The sequence below is a fragment of the Nannobrachium achirus genome (assembly GCF_963921795.1).
Source record: "Nannobrachium achirus genome assembly, chromosome: 15".
Classification (NCBI taxonomy): domain Eukaryota; kingdom Metazoa; phylum Chordata; class Actinopteri; order Myctophiformes; family Myctophidae; genus Nannobrachium; species Nannobrachium achirus.
Genome location: NC_137822.1, coordinates 38,845,131 through 38,861,887, shown reverse-complemented (window position 1 = coordinate 38,861,887; position 16,757 = coordinate 38,845,131). Strand labels below are relative to the sequence as shown.

At 43.4% G+C, this 16,757-nt stretch overlaps 1 protein-coding gene across 1 annotated transcript; it reads right to left on the bottom strand.

The window, feature by feature from the left end:
* Positions 1 to 10,433: 10,433 nt before the first annotated feature.
* On the bottom strand, positions 10,434 to 11,522 carry LOC308299843 (kelch domain-containing protein 3-like; the record flags this gene model as incomplete). The annotated part of the gene is made up of 2 exons (XM_080743626.1): positions 10,434 to 11,162; positions 11,271 to 11,522. The coding sequence occupies 2 exons, from the start codon at positions 11,520 to 11,522 to the stop codon at positions 10,434 to 10,436; spliced, it is 981 nt and encodes a 326-aa protein (XP_080599752.1).
* Positions 11,523 to 16,757: the final 5,235 nt, after the last annotated feature.

Genomic DNA, 16,757 nt, shown 5'->3' with positions numbered 1-16,757 from the left:
GTCTCTGGTAAATCTTGATGTATCAGACTTTGACTTCATATATCACTTAAAGTCATATATTTACAGCATAACCACTTCCGAATACAGACCATTTCTAATGCATATTTAAGGTTTTGTTGACATCAACCATATCTTATCAAATATGGATGAAGTATTCATCTCCTTGTCATTTACAACATATAAATATGACCTATTGCAGTATATAGGAATATACTGACACCTATTTTGGGTAGAATAATGGTAATATCTGTAGCATATATCATCAAATATTCTCATATAAAATATACTAACTACATATTTTGCCATTGGGCCTGTTTTGGGTGAGATTTTTAACTGATATTGATAGGTCACAAAACAGAACATTTCTGATATATATCCTACATTTCATTGATATGTCATATCTGGTCAAATATGAACCTAATATACATCATGAGGACATATTTTATAGAAGGATACAGTTACGTCTTTTTTCTGTCATGTGTATGTTCCAAATATCACCTTATGTCCTATCTGGACATATCTGAGCTCAACAACTTTTCTAGAATACGGATCAAATCTATGGTATGTATATGAATGAATCACAAATACAGTCTATATTACATTCATATATCACTTAAAGTCATATATTTACTCTGGAATTGACACTAGAATTATTACCAATTCCGATATTCAATATTCTCTTGGCCCAACCCATATCTAATCAAATATGGAATATGGAAGTATTCATCTCCTTCTCATATAATAAGTATGAATATGAGGTATTGCAGTATTGCTACTACAGATTTTGCCATTGGGCCTGTTTTGGGTGAGGCATTTAAATGATATTAATAGGTCATGGAAATTCACAGAATTGGGTGATTTATACTGGGCAAAACAGACCAGACCAGTGTCATTGGTATTTCATATTTGGTCAAATATGAACCCAATATACATCATGAGGATATTATATACGGAAACCAGATACATCTTATCTTTGTCGTGTGTGTTCTAAATATCACTTTATATCTTATTTTTGTCACGTGTATTTCAAATATGACCGTATGTCCTATCTGGATATTCTGATGAGCACTATCCTTTTCTAGAATACAGATCAAATCTAGGGCATATCTGAAGGTGTCCCATTTTCGATGGTTCGATTTTCTTGGCATAACCCATATCTAATCAAATATGGATGAAGTATGAATATGGCTTAATGCAGTATACTGTCTGGAATGTTGATAACCTATTTTGAGAAGATGACAATAGGGCCTATACTGTATGTAGCATATGATCACCTTTTGCCATATATTGGGCCTGTTTAGGGTGAGAGTTCTGGGTGACAGTCCAAACTGATATTTCATGAAAAGTGACAGAATCTGGTCATTTTTACTGGGTGAAATCCTCAACTTTTCTATGGAATACGGACCATTTCTTATTCTTAGTTTTCTATTACCTTGGAACCTTGGAAGACAGTGACATATGTCATTTTTCACTTTATAAGCGTTTTGTGAAGTTTGGAAGTTATTAGCAAATGCGGCCACAGGTTCTGTTATCAAGATTATGTCCCCCAGGTTATGGGATCAGCTCTGTTGTCACAGATACAGTCCCATGCAGTGGATGGAATTATAGCTACAGGATGCAGTACACACACTCACACCCTGTCACACAGACAAGAAACAGACAAGAAAGCAGTAGCGACAGCTACTAAAAGGTCTTATAAAGGACTGTATCCACACAAGACCGCATTTATGAGCATAGCTTTGGATATCATGTCCATAGAACAATGTTTATTCACAGGCGCAATGTTAAACCTTGTTATTTGCACATTGTTGTTTGCACATACCGGTATAACCTAGCAGCCCAAAACAATGTAAGTGTAGTGGGTTGACCTTTCCTGTAGGCAATCCTTAATTATGTGATGCTCCCTAATCACCCCTAATCAAGACAGGTGAGACACAGATGACTGCTAGTTTAATAAAAATGAAACACACCAGGCCATCATAGTAGATGGCTGGCTTGGGTTTATCTGGTGGTATGTTAGGTTACAGGGGGAGCGTGTCGCTGTTACTACATGTCATCTCTACATGACACCCGACTCTAACCCTCACCCTAACGCTAACCTCCGTGGAGTGAGTCGCTAACCCTTCGGTCGAAATGATGGTCGTTCGAAAGAGCGTGATTTCCCCGGTCACAAGTTCATGTCCATATTGGCATTCCCAGATATGGGCTTAATATTGATCACTCAGGGATCGACCACACTGGTTATCGTGAGACTGACACAATATTTATGAGGGATCTCATCACAGGGATCTTGGCAATATATGGAGATTGATATAAGGCATAACTGACACACGCACAGACGGACAGACAGACAGACAGACAGACATGATCTGCAGGTGTTCATGCTAAATAGATTTTAAACTTTGTCTAGTACAAGCAATTGATAAACTATTATATATTTCCCAAACTGACTTCTCTGCTCCTCTCTTTCATTCTGAACTGTGAATTTATAGAGCAAAATCATGCACTATTCATGGTTGTGGTAACGACTTACTCAACATCAGGTAAATGACTGAGTTACACACAGCCATGATCAAATGATCAGCCTCCTCTCCTGAAGTTTAACTAAGCATATACTGTGCACACAGTGAGTGCATAACCCAAAGAGTGCTCATATGTATCAGTATTGTATAATACTGATTACATATATATCTTTGTGTGTCACAATTACAGTCTATCTTGGGTTCATATTATGTAAAATATCTGCTGCAAGTTACAAAAGAAATGGGTCGAGCTCAAGAGCTTTAAGTGGATACAGACTGTCTCACAGGTCAAAATGGGATTGGGCCTATAGATTCCAAAGACCTTACCAGAGAAGCTAAGCATAATCAGTCTGTTTTTATACCTTTAATAAACAAATTGAGTCAGCTTGTAAATGTCCTTATTTCTGTATGCATTGCAAAGGATTATGCTTTGCTGGGGATAAAAACAGAACATCTCTGGTTAAAGACCACATAAAGTATGCAGTTGAAGGAACAGTAAGGTGTCATTACAGTTAGGGACATCTGAATATTTATGAAATTAAATTAATTAGGATCATAGCATTCATTGGACTATCAGCGTCTCTCTTGAATGTAATGGTAGTTACAGGTAAGCATGAGCATTACGTTAATCTTGGAAGTGAACAAGACGAGTATAACTGGGGAGTTCATTGGCATTGACATAGTGAACAAGGTATCTAGCAAGAATGTCAAAGTTCCTTGATAAGCAACCCCTGAGGACACTAGCCACTTCATTGGTCCAGCGTACCATTACATTGGCTCAACAAAAAACTAAAGATAGGCCGCAACAATGCCGATTATAAACGAATGTGGGTTGTCCTTAAAGTCCAAGACCATTTCAATTTCAATGTTTTGAATCCTAAATAAGAGCTAGTCTATCTAATCTGAAATGACAGGAACTTAGAGGACAAGTAGGCCTATATTTCTTCAGTGGGGGTATAACAAAATGCATTGTGGCCTGAACTCGGGCGATAAAGAGAGAAAGACAGACAGACAGACAGACAGACAGACAGACAGACAGACAGACAGACAGACAGACAGACAGACAGACAGACAGACAGACAGACAGACAGACAGACAGACAGACAGACAGACAGACAGACAGACAGACAGACAGACAGACAGACAGACAGACAGACAGACAGACAGACAGACAGACAGATAGGCACACCATGATGCTTATCTAACAGTACACAGCAGCACTGCTTTGATAATGACCTCTGAATCTTGAACCCTAGAGTCCATGATTAAAGGCATATCATTCAGCCACAGAAGGGCTTACATAGGCTAGAAATGGCTAACTGTTAATGGAAAGGTCTTGACCTCAGCTGTCATAGGTAATTGTTGAACATCTATGGGACACCATCAAATGGGGTATACCCATTTAAAGATAAAAATAAATAAAAATAAAACTCACACAAAAACAACATATCCCATCATATCTCCTGGCACAGGGATCATCAATGTCTGTACATTGACACGTGGCGAGACTTGTCTTTGTCCATGGTAGATTTTAGATTTTGTTTTTACTTAACAATGTTGAAATTTTGATCATGAGACTAAATTTCTGTCCAAGTCTCCAGGGTTTCTTCAGGATATGTATGACACTATAGTCCACTAGTACAGTGGTTCTCAATGTATTTGTATTATTATTATTGTTAAGGACCCATAACTCTGAGAGTGTTTACGGGTCCATTTGGTTCCATACACTCTCAGAGTTACATACCTGTAATGTTCGATTTGGACCACATTCAAGGAACTTTGAGGTCCCTCTCAACCCGCTTTGAGAAGTATACATTTGAGACTGGCACTTTGTGTGCTTCTGGTAACATTATTGTTCACTCCATGGCAAAAATATCGTTCAGACAAAAATGTCCACCCCAAGCCAGCATGACGATGAACCCTGCCTGGGGTATATCCACAGTTTAATACTGCATACTATTAACTATGAGGTTTATCAATGTAAAACATTATAGATGTGACATAGAACTTGTTACAAAGTGTACAACTCAGCCCAACATACACAACCCATTATGGACGGGAACCCCTGTTTTATCCCTCAGGTGGGGAAAACATTTTTGTGTTGTTTTTCTGAAAACTTAGGTCAGGCTTTAGAAGGTATCGACCTTAGGTCTTAATGGGTTAAAAAAAACAGTAAAGATATATGGAATGGCAACCTGATATTAACAGTGGAGTCAGTACTGCTGTATGGGGCTGAGACATGGACCCTCACAGTGGAGTCACTGCTGTATGGGGCTGAGACATGGACCCTCACAGTGGAGTCAGTACTGCTGTATGGGGCTGAGACATGGACCCTCACAGTGGAGTCAGTACTGCTGTATGGGGCCGAGACATGGACCCTGACAGTGGAGTCAGTACTGCTGTATGGGGCTGAGACATAGACCCTCACAGTGGAGTCAGTACTGCTGTATGGGGCCGAGACATGGACCCTCACAGTGGAGTCAGTACTGCTGTATGGGGCTGAGACATAGACCCTCACAGTGGAGTCAGTACTGCTGTATGGGGCCGAGACATGGACCCTCACAGTGGAGTCAGTACTGCTGTATGGGGCCGAGACATGGACCCTCACAGTGGAGTCAGTACTGCTGTATGGGGCCGAGACATGGACCCTCACAGTGGAGTCAGTACTGCTGTATGGGGCTGAGACATGGACCCTCACAGTGGAGTCAGTACTGCTGTATGGGGCTGAGACATGGACCCTCACAGTGGAGTCAGTACTGCTGTATGGGGCAGAGACATGGGCCCTCACAGTGGAGTCAGTACTGCTGTATGGGGCCGAGACATGGACCCTCACAGTGGAGTCAGTACTGCTGTATGGGGCTGAGACATGGACCCTCACAGTGGAGTCAGTACTGCTGTATGGGGCTGAGACATGGACCCTCACAGTGGAGTCAGTACTGCTGTATGGGGCAGAGACATGGGCCCTCACAGTGGAGTCAGTACTGCTGTATGGGGCTGAGACATGGGCCCTCACAGCCCTCACAGCCCCAACAGGAAAGAGCCCTGGATGCGTGGATGGTGTTGACCACATCAGAAACGTGGACCTCTGCAGGGACCTGCCACCACGGGACACAAACAAAGTCAGAGAGAGGATTGGCAGTGGCGGCAGTGGCTCAGGGGTAGAGAAACCACCATTAGAACACAGAGGGTTCCCGAAGGGTTCCCAGTTCGACCCCGGGCTCTACCAGAGTTAGTGTCGAAGAGTCCTTGAGCAAGACTCTGAACCCCTAGTTGCTCCCGGTGGAATGGTTTCCTCCGGCATCAGTGAATGTGTGTGTGAATGTAATAATGCACAATCTCTGTAAAGTGCCTTGGATATATCATTACCATTTAGGATGAGTATGACAAGTTTGCTTGCCAAGTTTGGCAAGCAAACAGACCCTATGGGAACCAACCCATGGGCAAAGCCAGGAAAGGCAAAAAGCACACCACACCACCTAGTTGCACTGCGGAACAACATGGCAGAGGTCAGGACTGGAGGGTGTAGAGGGCAGCGATTCAGGAGTAAGTAAGTAAGTAAGTAAGTAAGTAAGTAAGTAAGTAAGTAAGTAAGTAAGTAAGTAAGTAAGTAAGTAAGTAAGTAAGTACATTTTATTTATATAGCACATTTTACAGAGAGAGCTCACAAAGTGCTTTACAGGCATTGAAAGAGAAAACAATAAAAACAAGGCAAGTAAGCAAGAAAGAAAAAGGCTATACAGTTAGTTACTAAGAAATACAAAATTAAAATCAATTACCAACAACAAACGCCTGTTCAAATAGTAGCGTTTTGAGGTTGCTTTTAAAAATGCCAACAGAGGCTGAGAATCTCAAGGCTTGTGGAAGAGCATTCCAAAGTTGGGGTGCTACAGCTTGAAAAGCCTTGTCACCTTTGGTTTTTAAGTGAGTCTTTGGAACCTTTAACAGACCCTGCTCAGCGGACCTTAGGACCCTTTCAGGCTCATAGCGTTCAACCAGATCTTTTAGATAGCTTGGAGCCTGTCCATGCAGAGCCCTGTATGTGAGCACCAGGACTTTAAACTGGACCCTGAAATGTACAGGGAGCCAGTGCAAGGCGGACAGAACTGGGGTGATGTGGCACCTTCTACTGGACCTGGTGAGCAGCAGCATTTTGAATTAGTTGTAGGCGGTCCATGGAGGTTTTACTGAGGCAGGTGAAAAGTGAATTACAATAGTCTAGCCGAGATGAGACAAAAGCATGAATGATCATTTCCAGTTCTGGGTAAGAGACAATTGATCTGAGTTTAGCGATGTTTCTAAGGTGGAAAAAACATGACCGGGTTATTGAACGGATATGGGTGTCGAGGTGCATGGACTGATTAAAATTGACACCAAGGTTTCTAAGATTGGGGCGGACATTGTCTTTGAGGGGGCCGATACTGTCGATTATAGTGGGAATAGTGCTTTCTGGAGCAACAATAAGCACCTCTGTCTTGGCCTCGTTTAACTGGAGGAAGTTTTCCGATAACCAGCCCTTAATGGCTGACAAACATTCATGTAAAATATTAAAATTAAAATCATCAGGGCTCTTAGAGTTAAAAGAATAATAAAGTTGAATGTCGTCTGCATAAAAGTGATAAGACATACTATTAAAAGTGCTGATAAGATGACCTAGTGGTAACATATAAAGTGCAAATAAGGTTGGACCCAGGACTGAGCCTTGGGGGACCCCGTAGGAGAGGGGAGCAGAGGTTGACACATGTGTGCCAACAGCTACTGAGAAACTCCTGTCCTTAAGGTAAGAGGAGAACCAGTTAAGGGCACTCCCTGTGATTCCCACATGGTTTCTAAGCCTATTTATTAATACCGAGTGGTCAAGCGTGTCAAAAGCTGCACTCATATCCAACAGCACCAATTGTTCCTTTGCCTACATCCGATGAGTCCATGAGTTGGTGTTGGCTTGGCTACACTGGACTCTAACATGGCATCACATGTATGATAAAGTACAGACAGAGAGATCTAATTTGTGAAAAAACATAAAAGCTGAAATATGGAAATACAAGGTTAATTCTGTCCGACAGCTACAACGTGGTGTGTGTGTGTGTGTGTGTGTGTGTGTGTGTGTGTGTGTGTGTGTGTGTGTGTGTGTGTGTGTGTGTGTGTGTGTGTGTGTGTGTGTGTGTGTGTGTGTGTGTGTGTGTGTGTGTGTCGTGACACAAAGCTTGAAACAAACTGGCACAGCTCCCTGACGAACCAGGATGTAACTTAATAATAGCCTATAATAGATATGGTAAATGAAGGGACCGATAAGATCATCTTGCATGCCTCAGTGACACCATGGATGTTCTGGTTATGGCACTCCATCACGTTACGATTATAACCATCCCATGGTAACTGATTTGTCCTGCAGCCTGTTGTGCTTAACCCTTGAAAACCAGGAAAGAACACACCCAAATACAGATCCATTTGGGGGTCATGACATGAACATGTTTGAAAAGCACAAAATAAATAGAAAGACGCAAATGGAAATTGCAAGTGTGGTTGCCATGACTATATTAGGAATGGGACCATACGCAATATTATCGTTTATCGTGATAATCGTATCGTGGAGATTTAATTTATCTTGAAATCGTCCTCCATCATGCACTGGGATCAATTCACCTTTTATTTGCCGAGCTGCATATCCGGTACCACTTAAACCCTCTATAATTGGTAAAAGGTACTTATAATATATGTACTCGATACAGTCTTTTTTCATTATCAAATGTCTCTCAACGCGTCGACGCGTTGTGAGCTTGTAGATCGGCAATTTTTTGGCTAATGTTCCGCCTCTGGATAATGGATTTTGATTATCGTGATAATATTGTAAATCACAATTCATTTTCTCAATAATCTTGATATGAAATTTTCATATCGTCACATCCCTACACTATATTCTGCAGCAAGCTAACTGTCATGTGAAGCTCGACCTTAAGCTATAGCGCCGAGAATGCTGCTTCCTGCAGTGGTGTAAAGTAACTAAGTACAATTTTGAGGTATTTGTACTTTACTTGAGTATTTCCAATTTCCAATACTTTTAGTTCTATTCCACTAAACCTCGGATCCAAATATTGCACTTTTACTCCGCTACATTTATTTGAAACCTTTAGTTACTAGTTACTTTGTGGATATACATTATAATATTATTATATAAAACATACATAAACCACTTTAGCCCTATTTTATACTGTGGCTATTTGAAAATAGCCGATCTACGAGGTGGTAGATCTGGTATTTTCAAACATTTTGTACTTTTACTTGTTTTAAGTACATTAATGCCAATACCTTTATACTTTTACTCAAGTTCACATTGTGAAGTGAGGGATGACTTTTATGGGTCAATTTCATTAACTGTCCCGCGAAGCTTGGCCAATGAGCCAAGTGTGGGACATACATGCATACATACAAAGCCAGATGTAGGAGCGGTTTGTTTGGGCACCACTCAAAAAGAAGGAAGAACAAATCGAAAAACAAAAACAAAGCAAAAATGTCTCCCAGCCATTTAAAATATGCTTGTGCGCCTATACTGCCAGGAATATTATTATTTCACAGTAGATCTCCCTACAATGATCTCCCTACAATGCATGAAATTATAGTAGGCTGTAGTCTATATAATGTACACTAGATGTCGCCAACGATTAAGGTCTCTGGCGATTCCCAGAAGGCCCCATGTTAGCAGCCTGCCCATCCACTTAACATTAGCGTTAGCATAGAAGAGCGTGGGACCCGTGCACGCCATACGCGCGCTTGATGGTCTAAAAAACTTATCGACTATCGCCTGGGGCACGCAATAGACACACAGACACTTCAAACCGGATCAAAATCCGACTTATTGATGCTGAGATTTAGCGGTGATGCTGTAATGGCTTCCAATGTAAAAAAATATGGTTGTTTACATTGGAGAAACGCTCGATTTCCTGTTTCCGGCGATGACGTCATTTCCATCGCAAATTCATTGCTTAAGCTTATATGAACCTAGAAAGGTAAGTTTTTGCTCTAAAAATGTCAAAAAAATACCAAAAAAATCAGAAAATTATCAGAAAGGCGACGTTTGGTGATCTGGCTGGCTGAGCCTTCTGTAAAAAGGCGATTTTTGGCGATTTGGCTGAGAAATAAAACATTGATAAAACACAAAGGTCTCCACCTTTGCATTCATTTTACTCTCCCGCGGTCCCAGCCCCGGTTTCATCTCAGTGAAGTTCCATAACTGTCCGTTTCATTACTTGCACCAGCAGAGCAGTAAGTACTGCGTTCGGCTGCGTAGGTAAGTAGCCAATCAGGGATCAGCATTTCTGGTAACGTCATCATTTGCAACCAATGAAGGACCAGCATTCCTGGTGATGCCAGTGATGATGTCAGGGACCAGCATTCCTGGTTGGGTCATCATTAACAGCCATACCTCATGGCGCGCTCTGCTGGCGCACAAGTAGGCCATGTATGGCCATAATACAGCCATCACCTCTGTGTGCAACCTTGTGAGTCGAGCCCATAGTAGAGTCACTTGATCATCCCCTGCCTCGCAGAGGTTTTTCCCGATGGAAAATGACATTGGGTCATCTCAAAATCGTCTCATATAAACATTATGGTCCAAAAATAAGCAAACTGTCAAAGACAAAGCCAGATGAAGGAGCGCTTAGCACAAAAAGTCTATAGGAATTCAGAATGGAGAAAAAAAACGCGACCCAAGGACGCGTAAATTTACGTCAGACGTCGGCGTTATCTCTCTATTGGTCACAACCGTTTACACCTGTTCATGTATCAAGCTGCAGTACCAGAATCAGCCACCATGACTTAAGCGATTCACTTCGCCCTCTTGGTTCTTGGTACCACTGAGCACATTCTTGTGCCCCAGCTTTCCTTTCTGTCTGGATGGAAGAGTGACAATCTCCCATCTCATGTTCTAGCGGCAGACATGGCATCCAGTTCCCATCTGAGGTGGTGCGGCAGTTCCGACTGCTCCAGACCGTAATGAAGAACTACCAGCCTGCACAGTGTCCTCAGACTAGGACTCAAGTCCAAGATGTACACGCCGTTAATGTCAACATCATCGTCATCACCTTCATCGTCATCTTCCTCTTGTTTGCAATCGCTAAAGAGGATCACACTATCTCCCACCATGCAACAGCACATACTAGACAAGAATGGGCTTGCCGCCTTGGGCTCAACCTTCTTCCAGGAGAAGGACCCCGAGTTGAACTTCCACATATCGTCGAAGATCGTGCTCGTGTTGTGGCCGCCAAATATGTACAGCTCTCCGTTGTGGGCGAAGGCTGAATGACCCACACGACTTTCTGGAAGAGGCTGTGAAGAAGAAGGAAGGCTCAGCCAGCGGTTGGTGTCCGTGTCAAACACTCTGATGTCGTTGTACCGGTCCTCGTTCCCGCGGCCCCCGAACACAAACACCTTCGCCCCAATGACAGTGGCAGAGTGCCAATCTGAGATAAGCGTCGGAGTGCCTCTGGTGCTGACTAAAGACCAGGACATTGTGTCGGTGTCCAACTTGTAGATCTCGTCGGTCCATCGACACTGCCAGTTGTGTCCTCCCAAGACATACATGACCTTCCCCAGAACACAGGCCGAGTGGCCGCTTCTCGCCTCCGGAACACTCCCCGAAATCCCGGGCTTGGACCACGCGTGGGAGTTGACGTCGAACGCATAAAGCACATTGCAGTACCCCTCCTCTGTGTACTTGAACCCTCCCCAGATGTAGATGACGTCTTCTATCAGCACAGCTGTGTGGTAGTAGCGCAGGGAGGGAACCTCGGGGGGACGTTCTCTTCTGGTCGCCACATCAGAAGGACGCAGCTTTATCCAGCGCAAGGACACCGTGTTGAAGACCTGCACCTCGATCTCGTCGCCCTTGCTGCCTGTGGCGACGTTCCTGTGGCGCACGCCAAAGGAGTACAGCTTGTTCCCCACTGCCACGGCTGCATGGAAGAATCTGATTGGTCCTCCTTTCACGTGCGCCGTCCAGCGCAACATTTCACGGACCAGCGTGAACAAATATGGATCGTATGGTCATGTCATCATATACAAAGAATGAATTTATATATCACATGCTGAAACTTATATGGGTGCTTAGCCAATCAACGAAGCCGATGGGTTGAGTTGGCCAATCAGGGAAGCCAATGCCTGTTGATCTCCCTAATATGGCAAATTGATTGCCATAGCAACCCCAGGCCGGCCCAGGAAGACCATGACATTATTAGGTATTTTTAAGCGGTGCTAATGCCGCTCCTACATCTGGCTTTTGTCTGTTTGTCCCACGTCTGTTTGTAGGCTACGTAAGGCCAGGGTCACATTGGCCAAGCTTTGCAGGACACATGCAACATAAATAGCTCCACTCACTTCAAACTAGGTGTTATTGCCAGACCCATGAAATGGGTAGGCCTACATAAGCAAATGTCGGTCTGTCCGGGTTTTCTATATAAAGGGTATATATGATGATGACATGATGATGACATGCCTACAAAAGGCATGATGTCACAAATGATGATGACATGAGGGAGGGACAGACAGCCTATAAAGGGACAGACAGGGGGTTGGCAGAACCGGGGTCTGGCACAACCAGGTTGACCTGGTCTAGTTTATTATTACTTGCGCCGGCAGAGCGTGCAAGTACTATGTTCGGTGCTGTCTGTTTCCGGACGACAGTACAAAGGCAGGTCCGTTAGCCAATTAGGGAGAAGCACTCTTGGTGACGTCACCACCACTAACGAGTGCGACCTGATATAAATAACAAGGCGCAAGTTGGCACCTCCACAGAGTGCCAACTTGTCCACCCACATACATATTAGGCCTACAAATAGCACCGACTAGCACTTATCGCAGTATTTGCGAGTGCACAAGGCACAAGTTTGCACCTCGATAGAGTGCAGTCTAGTTAGATTTTCAAGGACTTCATTTGATCACTACAGGTACGGTAGGTTAAAGAGAACAAAGCACTTTCCATTGTCTCCATGATGAGGGATAATTAAATGTTATATACTTCATCATTCAATGGCGTTGTACAAAATCACACCCAGAGTGAAGTGAGCAGCCCTAAAGAGAGACTCCAGGCCCAAAGCGAACATAAAATGTGTGTTCAAGCAACATACAACATCATATGAATGCACATGGTTCAGGGTGTCCCTGAGGGTAAAATACACTGAATAACTTGTGTATAGTCAGATTCCAAAGTTCAACATCACTTTAGTATTCCTTTTTAAATGCCAGGTGCATGAAGGACAATTTCGCACTTTGTACATACATTTTTTATATAGTATGGTATCGCTGCTTATCTACTTGGAGGCTGGGGGGCATATGGACCAAAAGCTGTCTTGCTGTAGGTTTTGGACTTTGGATGATGAACAATGTGAGAGATGTCCCTGAGTTCATGATGTGCTCGTGGGAAAGTTTGTCAGAGTCAATAATCACCTCAAGCTCCAGAGAACTATAACCTAATATTAGTATCACACGGTACAGCTCCTTGGCATAAACACACCTGAGATGAGATAGGCTGGGTAGGACGTATTCAAGTCTCAGGTTACATGGCGAACGATTCAAAGTCACTTTATTAACTGTACTGCAGTTACTGTGTACATTACAAAATGACACATTCGATTTTATTTGTGAAATATCTACTTTCCCACAAGCTCATAGTAAATACAGTACGTAGTATGTACATAGATAGGCCTATGATATGGGGCACACAAATCCTAAGGTCCATTCAGATTGGTATAGGCCTATGTGATATCTTTCATATTTTTTCATTTTCTCAAAATCTGAAAAAGAAAAAAAAAACTTGTGCACTTGTAGTCTTCAAATGCAAAAAAAGAGAGAAAAAGCCTGATGAAGGTCTAAATGTTCCCATTAAAAAAAGTTTAAACGTTGCTGTATTCCCATTTGTTATGACCTTAGGCTCATATTAATGTATTTGTCCAGTGTGTTGCCCTGTGTATGCCCCCCCCCCCCTTATTGGTGTGTTTGAGAGTGGTGAGGAGTGACTGAGTACCAGCTGGTGTGAATGGTGTCAGTGGTGGCTGTGTCTGATTGGACTAGCTGGTGATTGGCTCCTGTGACCTATAAAGATGGTTGCCTCCAGTTCCACAGATGTCTTCCTCCTATCCTCCTGTTTCCGTGGAAATGTAGGTGTTATGTGTGGGACACATCCGGTAAGCGTGTAGAAAACAGCTGATATACAAGCTCACGTCGCGTAGCAGATGCGACCGTTGAGAGCTTGTAGATCACATTCAGCTGCGAGACCGGAACTGCCGCCCACCTGCTGCTGCATGTGCAATGCACGATGGGACGCTCGAAACTCATGGATCGCCACTAGCCAGCCTCAAAACAACACCAGTTCTGTGTTTGGAGTGGTTTTAGCTTTGTTAGTGTGTTTTAGAGTTTCAGGTTTTAATATGAGTTTGTATACAGTGAAATGCTATGGTAGGAGTGGACTTTTCTTTAGTTTAGTTTATTTGTCAAGTTCGGAAAGAACTGTCTTTCTGGGTTACAGGTAAGCATAGGGTTTTAGTTTGAGTGAGTTTTACGTACCAGGGCCTGCCCTGAGGTGTACCCATGTTTTAAACTTTTGTTAATAAACCTCTATATTTGACTTGCTTTACATAATTTTTTCAAAATCTAAAATTTGACACATGTTTGACGAGGTCACAGACGATCCCATGCGTCCCGTCCCCCCAGCAACAGCAGATGATTCATCACTTTTCACAGTCTTATGGGGGCTGTTTTTTGCCCAAGGAATGTTTTTTGTGCAAAACAAATGCATTGGATTCAGGATCATGAAAAAACCCTAGTTTGACCCCTCACATGCTACTTAAAGCAGATTTTCTTTTTGTTATTATTTTCCTGTTTAGAAAGTCAGTGGGACCCCAACCATATTGCATTTTTGTATTTATTTTTTTAGCACAATTTGGTGCTTGTATCACAAAGTGAACGATTCTTCCAAAAAAATGGACTTAATATCCTGCACTATAAGGAGGGTTTGGGGAGTTCGTTCCAGAGGGTGGGGGCGGCCACAGAGAAGGCCCTATAGTAGCTGTCATCTCAGGTTCGGCACATGGCCCTGGGTCAGGGGACCTCGAGGAGGCCAGCCTCACTGGACCTGAGGGCACGAGACGGGACAAGTGGATTCGTTTTTCGACAGGCAGCCAATGGAGGTCATGGAGGACTGGTGTGATGTGGTCTCTGGAGCGGGTGCTCCATCTTCAGCACATTATGGAGGAAGGCCACGATGGCAGGCAGACCCGGAGCCCCTCACAATCCTGATGATCCTGATAAGGTAATACATGTGCAGTGTGCCCTCCGGGGTGCCATGTCATTGTTCTGACATCCCACTGTTCCGACGTCACCTAAACCTCACCTTAACCCTAACCGTAATAAAACTATGCCTAACCTAACCCTAACTCAGGTTGGTTGGCCGCTCCTGCCATGCATATAGTCCACTCATACCACATCACACACTCCTGGCTTTTATTCATCATAGTTGTGCTTTTAACCTTTATTTTATTGAGGCTGCCATCTGGTGACCATTTAGTGCAACTGTGACTTTGATTCTGTAATGAGATGTTGTGCATGAATGAGAGTGGATTCTGCCAATGCATTTGAATGGGAATGGAGTGTGTTTTGTTTTGTTTTTTTGCATTGGCAGAATGGGGAAATCTCGCTTTTGCGAACGCCCATCATTTCGACCGGAGGGTTAGCGACTCACTCCACGGAGGTTAAGGTTAGGGTGAGGGTTAGAGTCGGGTGTCGAAAAGATGACATGTAGTAACAGCGACACGCTCCCGCCAGAATCCAATCTCATAGGTATTAGTTTGGTGTGACTGTGCCCTGACAGAGTATGTCTACATTGCAGTAGGCCTATTGATAATTAAAACATTGCACTTTTCCCACCAGTGCTTCTGTTGATCTGATCAGTTGTGGTCTGCAGGTGTGAGCTTCCAGATCATCGGCTATTTTCATGGGGCAAGTATAGACACACACACACACACACACACACACACACACACACACACACACACACACACACACACACACACACACACACACACACACACAAAGAGATGTTCTAAATAGAGAGATGTTCACTCCATGGGGGGGCTTTAGTTCACATTATTACGTACAGTAAGGCGGAGTGTTATGTAAGCCTACACAGACTATATTGTGGTTGCTGACTTGAAGAAAAGTGTGAAATGGGACAGATCCATGTTGATGACATGACTTTAGAGATACTGTGTATCGCTTTGTTTTTAGGGCAAAATCTGTAGGAGCAGTGTCCAAAAATGTGTTTTGCTAAAAATCGGCCTGATGGTGGCGATAGAAGAGGGCCATGTGAGAAATGAGGGGACGGAGGTTGGGATTTGCCATCCAAGGAGTGTGTGTGCAACCTTTGGCATCGATAGGGCCAACGGTGGCGGAGATAAGAGTACAGACAAAAGTGTGACGTGACGGACAGGCGGAGAGACAGTCGGTGGAGCTTTTCATAGTAACTTGCGACTTGACGGTTACAATAATCCTAACCAGTAAGACTCCCTAATGGGGAGATAAGCAACACAAACTTTAGAAGGCAATCGTAGCCAATCAGAAGGGAATATGGGAAATGGGACAGATCCATGTTGATGACATGACTTTAGAGATACTGTACTGTGTACCGCTTTGCGTGATTTTAGGCCAAAATCTGTAGGACCAGTGTCCAAAAATGTGTTTTTCAATAATCGGCCTCATGGTAGCGCTAGAAGAGGGCCATATGAGAAATGTTTGGCATGGATAGGGGCAACGGTTCCGGAGATAAGAGTAGGGCAAAAGTGTGACGTGACGGACAGACTGGCTGACTAACAGAGGGACAGCCGGTGGAGCTTTTCACAGTAACTTGAGACCAGACGGTCGCAATTAACAAAACAGTTTCATTCATGAGATGTTATTTTGCATCGTGTACTAACGTAGAATCAGGTCACAGCCGGACCGGTTCTATTTCTGTTCAGCCCAACGTACAACATTCACTTTAACACTTGACTGGCCCACAATGACTACAGCATTGTATGAATAGAACATGGCCACAGGCCACTGGAACTTAGAATGTAATCAGCTGCACAGTACAAGTAAGTGCAGTAAGTAGGTCAGAGTGGTTCACTGTCGTCTCGGTTCGGGAACGAGCAGCGTGAGTGTGTGTGTATCGCTGTATCCCCTTTTCAGTGCGCTAGAGTAGACCCCTGGGAGATA